This window comes from Piliocolobus tephrosceles, chromosome 4, assembly GCF_002776525.5.
Source record: "Piliocolobus tephrosceles isolate RC106 chromosome 4, ASM277652v3, whole genome shotgun sequence".
Taxonomy (NCBI): domain Eukaryota; kingdom Metazoa; phylum Chordata; class Mammalia; order Primates; family Cercopithecidae; genus Piliocolobus; species Piliocolobus tephrosceles.
Window position 1 is genome coordinate 111,838,851 of NC_045437.1, and position 5,786 is coordinate 111,844,636.

General features: G+C 60.8%; 1 protein-coding gene across 1 annotated transcript in view; it reads left to right on the forward strand.

Moving 5' to 3' along the window:
• The first annotated feature begins 766 nt into the window (after positions 1-766).
• Positions 767-5,786, forward strand: part of GRM6 (glutamate metabotropic receptor 6) — a 17,910-nt gene continuing 12,890 nt past the window's right edge. Inside the window, exons 1-5 of the mRNA XM_023193714.2 lie at positions 767-810; positions 1,124-1,643; positions 4,001-4,217; positions 4,525-4,660; positions 5,324-5,478. Coding sequence (XP_023049482.1) covers positions 1,140-1,643; positions 4,001-4,217; positions 4,525-4,660; positions 5,324-5,478 — 1,012 coding nt within the window. The 5' untranslated portion in view covers positions 767-810; positions 1,124-1,139. The remainder of the gene's footprint in view (positions 811-1,123; positions 1,644-4,000; positions 4,218-4,524; positions 4,661-5,323; positions 5,479-5,786) is intronic.

Below are 5,786 nucleotides of genomic sequence, written 5' to 3' on the forward strand. Positions count from 1 at the left end.
CGGGGTTCCATCCTCCCATGCAATAGGGGGAGTGGGAGCTGCAAGGAGAGCTGGCCTCTCCCCTCCTTCTATCCAAGGCGGTGTGGGCTGGTTGTTTCATGCCATTCTGGATGTGAATCCTGATGCCCACACAAACCAGCTGCACGCCCTTGGGCAAGTCAACTCACTCCTCGAGGGCTGTTTCTCAACTGGAGGGTGTTGTAAGTTCGCTAATACTAAAGGCTTCTCCCTCCTGGTCCCTTCCTGCCCCTTGCTCTTCCTCCTCTTGCTCAGGCCCTCCCAGCTCAGGTAGCCCCTGCCCCCTGCAGGGTTTTACAAGGAGAAAGCTGGGGAATACCTTAGGCTACTGCAGTCAAGAGCACTGGTGGCCAGGACAGAGAGAGACAGAAAAGGGGTCAGGGACAGAGAGAGATAACGGCAGGGAGAGACAGGAAGGCACAGAGACAGAAAAGATTTCCAAGAAGAGGACAGAAGCCAGGGAGAGACTGAGGAACAGAGACCTAGAAGCAGAAGAAGACTGAGCTAGAGAGATGGACAGAGACTATGTATCAGACACAGCCCCAGACACAGCCAGAGAGTCCGAGTCAGACGCAAACCAAGGACAGGAAAACAGGAAACAGACCCAGAGATTAGGAGAGGGAGGGGAAGGAGACGCGGGGAGAGCCAGCGCCGCCACCCCCCACACTCAGGAGGGGTCTCCACCCTCGGAGCGGCCCCTCATCCCTCCCTAGAATCCTTAAATCCTCTCTCGCTCGGGGCCTCGGCGGCATCTGTCACAGACTTGTCCTGAACCCACAGCGGCTGGCGCAGGTGACTGGCTGGGGAGGGAGCCTGGGTGTGCGCTGGGAATGGACCCCGAGGAAGAAGGACCAAGCTGTCGGGAAGTGGCTGGGCTGGAGGGGTGGAGGCAGTGGACCGGAGGGACCCCGGGCGATAGGGTTCAGCGCTTTTAACAGAGAGACGGAGGCCTGGGCAGGCTGGCTGAGCGAACTCCCCAGAGCCAAAGTGGAAGGCGCGCCCCGAGCGCCCTCTCCCCAGGACCCCGGTGTCCCTCCCCGCGCCCCGAGCCGCGCTCTCCTTCCCCCAGCCCTCAGAGCGTTCCCGCTCCTCTGTCTCCCCGCAGCCCGCTAGACGAGGCGATGGCGCCGCCCCGGAGAGCCCGGGAGCCGCTGCTCGTGGCGCTGCTGCCGCTGGCGTGGTTGGCGCAGGCGGGCCTGGCGCGCGCCGCGGGCTCTGTGCGCCTGGCGGGCGGCCTGACGCTGGGCGGCCTGTTCCCGGTGCACGCGCGGGGCGCGGCGGGCCGGGCGTGCGGACCGCTGAAGAAGGAGCAGGGCGTGCACCGGCTGGAGGCCATGCTGTACGCGCTGGACCGCGTGAACGCCGACCCCGAGCTGCTGCCTGGCGTGCGCCTGGGCGCGCGGCTGCTGGACACCTGCTCGCGGGACACCTACGCGCTGGAGCAGGCGCTGAGCTTCGTCCAGGCGCTGATCCGCGGCCGCGGCGACGGCGACGAGGTGGGCTTGCGCTGCCCGGGAGGCGTCCTTCCGCTGCGCACCGCGCCCCCCGAGCGCGTCGTGGCCGTCGTGGGCGCCTCGGCCAGCTCCGTCTCCATCATGGTCGCCAACGTGCTGCGCCTGTTTGCGGTGAGGGCCGCGGGGCCGGGCTGGGTGTCCAGCGTCTCTCCTGTCCTCGCCCTGGGGTGGCCCAAGTCTCATTCCTTTACTTCTTCTGGAAGAGTCTCCGTTTTAATCACTTGAGTTCACACAGCGTCAAAGAAGTCCTGTCAGTTGGGCCCGACGCAGGCCTGAATCGGATCCACCCGACCACTCCAGCTGCCCTTGTCTACCCCGCCCCGCAAGGGCGCCCCTTCCCGGGCGGGTGCCACCTACGCCTCCGGCCGGTTGGCTGCGGAGGGCGGCCTGACTTCAGTCCCCGTTTGCCCGCCTGCTCGAGTGCCCTTGTTCTGGGCACACCCCCTCCACCCACACAAGGTGCTCCTGCCCCATCGGCCTGCGGAGCGCTCGAGTGACGTTTCAACTTTGAGCTTTATTTGGAACCCGGGCCCTTCTTCCAGAGCAGCAACTGGGACGTGTCCCGGGGCTGCTATTGGGAGTGGATAGGCCGGAAAAGTCTGGACCTTCTCTTTTTTGATCATTTAAGTTTATTTTCAAAACGTCTGCCTTGAACCCTCCCTCCAGGGGCGTCTGAGAGCAGGGTGGGGCGTTCCCTTGTGAGCGCTGGTCTCCTGCACCCCGCCCTGCGTAGGTGCCTGGGCTGGCCCTGCACTGTCCTCACATGTAGAGAACTGTCCTGTGAGGGCAGCGTGTTCCTTGCAGTCCTAGGGGCCAGCAGAGTCGGGATTAGGGGGCTTTGGCATGCAGGGGGTTTTGTGGGACAGTTTTTCTGGGGTTCTGTGGCGGGAGGGGCCTGTGTGCATCCGGCTGTCTGTGAAGGAGGAAGGCCTGGCTTCCATCTGCCCAGGGGAGGAGCTTCTCTTTCCCGAGAGCTTCTCTCTCCCAGGAGCAGCGTCTGTGTTTGCTCCAGGTGTGCGGGGCCGCTCCGCATCATCTGCGCACATGGAAGCGCCCATCCCCGTTTCCTCGGATTGGCAGTGTTGATATGTCACCTCCACGCTGGCACCAGACAGGCTGTGTGGCCGCCCCGGGGTTTTTCACCCGCCTGTGTGTGTTCCGGCCCTGCCTAGAGCTCTAGTTTCTGTCTCTGTCCTCTAGGTGGAATGCAGAGATTCCAGACCCGAAGGCCTTCAGGGGCCCAGCTGGGTATTCAGGCGGGCAGGACTCTGTGAACCCAGGGCCCGCTGCTGCTAGCTCAGCCCAGACTGAGGTTGTGCTGCCTGGCTAGAAATGCAAACATTAATAAAAACTGTGCAAACCAGAGCCACAGGCAAGATGCTGCAATTCGTGGTCTAAAGGAAATACATTCATTTCCCAGCCACCTCACCGTGCTGGCAGCCATTTTAAATTAACTTCCCTCAGGAGGTCCAGGGGCATGGGAAGGTTGTTCCCAAACTCAAGTGTCCAGGAGGGCTTGAGGACCACAGCATTATTCACTGAGCTGTGGCCACTGGGCCTTTCTCGTCTCCTGTACTCCTCGGTTCTCTGTCTCCCTGTCTCTCTCTCTCTCTCTCTCTCTCTCTCTCTCTCTCTCCTCTTCTTGTTTCTCTCCACCTGTATCTTCCCTCTTTCTCTCTCCCTGCCACTCCCGGCTTCCTTTTCATGCTGTCTCTATACTTTCTATCCTGCTTCAAACAACCCTGGAGCAGTCCCCCTCCCTCCTTCCAGAAATTCTCCTCTCTGGCCTTCACGCCAGCTCCTGCTATAGCCCCTCTTTACCCTGGAGCCCTGTAGTCCCCTCTTGGCAGCCTTCTCAGCCCTGTGCCTCTGCCTCCACACTCCCGGGTCAGTTCAGCCTCTGATCTCTGCTGTTAATCACTGTAATGCATGCAGAGAAACCCAGTTTCCAACAAACCCCATTCTAGGCCAGACACAGCCTTAAATCAAACACCCCCTGGTGCTTCCCTGTCTGCCCTAATCCCTGCTAGGGCTGTCCGCCCCTGCAGACCACCCCTTGGTGTGAATCAAGAAAAGGTGCTTTCCCCTGGGGCTGACTGGGACAGGCAGATGCAGCTGGATGGGCTGCAGGCCCTCTGCTGGGGCGTTCTTGTTCAGGACACAGCTTGTACCAGTATACGTGGCGGTCCGGCCCTCTCCCCTAGTCCTGCGTACCTCCCACATGCACAACTTTCACAGAGTTCTCAGGCCCACTCACAAAGCGCAGACCTTGCCCACAGCTTCTAGCCTTTCCAGGTGGCTGCTCCAGCTGGCCCCAGGTCCCCACCCCAAGCCTTCCATGCCCCATCTGTGTCCCAGGTCCCAGCCCCACACCTTCTGTGCCCTGTCCGTTCCTGAGCCCCCCTTGCCCTCCCTCTCTCGAGTTACTGACCTCCGTCCACAGCCTGGCTGTCCTTCCCGCCCTCCAGATACCGCAGATCAGCTACGCCTCCACAGCCCCGGAGCTCAGCGACTCCACGCGCTATGACTTCTTCTCCCGGGTGGTGCCACCCGACTCCTACCAGGCCCAGGCCATGGTGGACATCGTGAGGGCACTGGGATGGAACTATGTGTCCACGCTGGCCTCTGAGGGCAACTATGGCGAAAGCGGGGTTGAGGCCTTCGTTCAGATCTCCCGAGAGGCTGGTGAGCTGGGGGCTCCGAGACACCAAGGAGTCTCCACAGTGTGGGCCCTGGGCCCTCGGGTGGGGCGGAAGCAGAAGGATGGGTGGCCCGGGTCCATGGTGGGTGGAGGTTGCCTGGCTGGTGCTCCATGTAGGCAGGGCCTTTTGCTTTTGGACGACTCAGCCCTGCCTCAGGCTTGGTGGAGGGTGCAGGCCAGATTTCACCCCTGCAGACCCTTCAGTCAGGCTACACAGTCCTCTGTAGCAGTGGTCAGGTGGGTGTGTGGGTGGGTGGGACAGAAGCTGACTTTGGCACCCCCAACACCCAGGGGGAGTCTGTATTGCCCAGTCTATCAAGATTCCCAGGGAACCGAAGCTGGGAGAGTTCAACAAGGTGATCAGGAGACTCATGGAGACACCCAACGCCCGGGGCATCATCATCTTTGCCAATGAGGATGACATCAGGTGGGACAGTGGCACAATCACTGGGCTCCTGGGGCTCTCCCTGAGGGTCCCACCCCTCCTCTTGCACGTCACCACCTTACACACCCTCCCAGCCTCCCTTTCCCCTGCTCCCCGCACCTCCCACCTTCCCTGCTGCTGCCTCTGATTCTGGTGCCCCCAGCGGCAAAGCAGCCTGGTCTGGGGAGATGCCACAAGCCCAGAATGAATAGCACACAGAATATGTGTCTGTGTTGACAGCTCCTGGGGTGTGGGGAGGGACCTGTGGGCAGATCCCAGTTCAGAAAAGGAGCTGTCAGGGAAGGAGCCCAGGGTCGGCACAGAGGCTGCAGGCCCCAGCCCGAGTTCATCTCCAGCCTAGGAGGCTGGGTGTGACGCTGGTGGAGGCGTGTGGAGGGGGGGGTGGCTTCGAACTGGATTTTTCCCCAAGGAGCCCTTCTGAGCCCTCTGTACAGTGGGTTACAGTGGGCAGAGCAAGTGGGCAGGCCTAGGGTCAGAGGAGAGCCCAGGGAAAGTGCCCGAAATGCCCCAAGCCCCGTTTTTCCTGAGCAACAAGGATCTGGGGAGTGAGTGTAGAGCAGGGGAGATGGGCAGAGTGGGAAGGAATATGGGCCAAGCTGGAGGAGGCTCCCAGGCCCTCCCTCACCCCAGCCCTGCTCCTCCCAGGCGGGTCCTGGAGGCAGCTCGCCAGGCCAACCTGACCGGCCACTTCCTATGGGTCGGTTCAGACAGCTGGGGAGCCAAGACCTCGCCCATCTTGAGCCTGGAGGATGTGGCCGTCGGAGCCATCACCATCCTGCCCAAAAGGGCCTCCATTGACGGTGAGTCCAGGGGCACTGCAGCCCCCACCCCACGCGTCTCCCCAGCACCCCCTCTTGGGGACGATCATTTTCTGTGTCTGTGTAATTGGTGCCATAATCCAGATCCCTTCTCAGATCCCCAGATCCTATGATTCTGATAATAATCTGTGGACGCGTCCCTCCAAGCAGTGCTTGACTGGGATGGCGTGTGAGCAAAAGGACACTCCACTCCCTGGATGGGGAGAAACTGTTGGGTTGTTTTTTATTTATTTATTTATTTATTTATTTATTTATTTATTTTTTATTTTATTTTATTTATTTATTTTTTT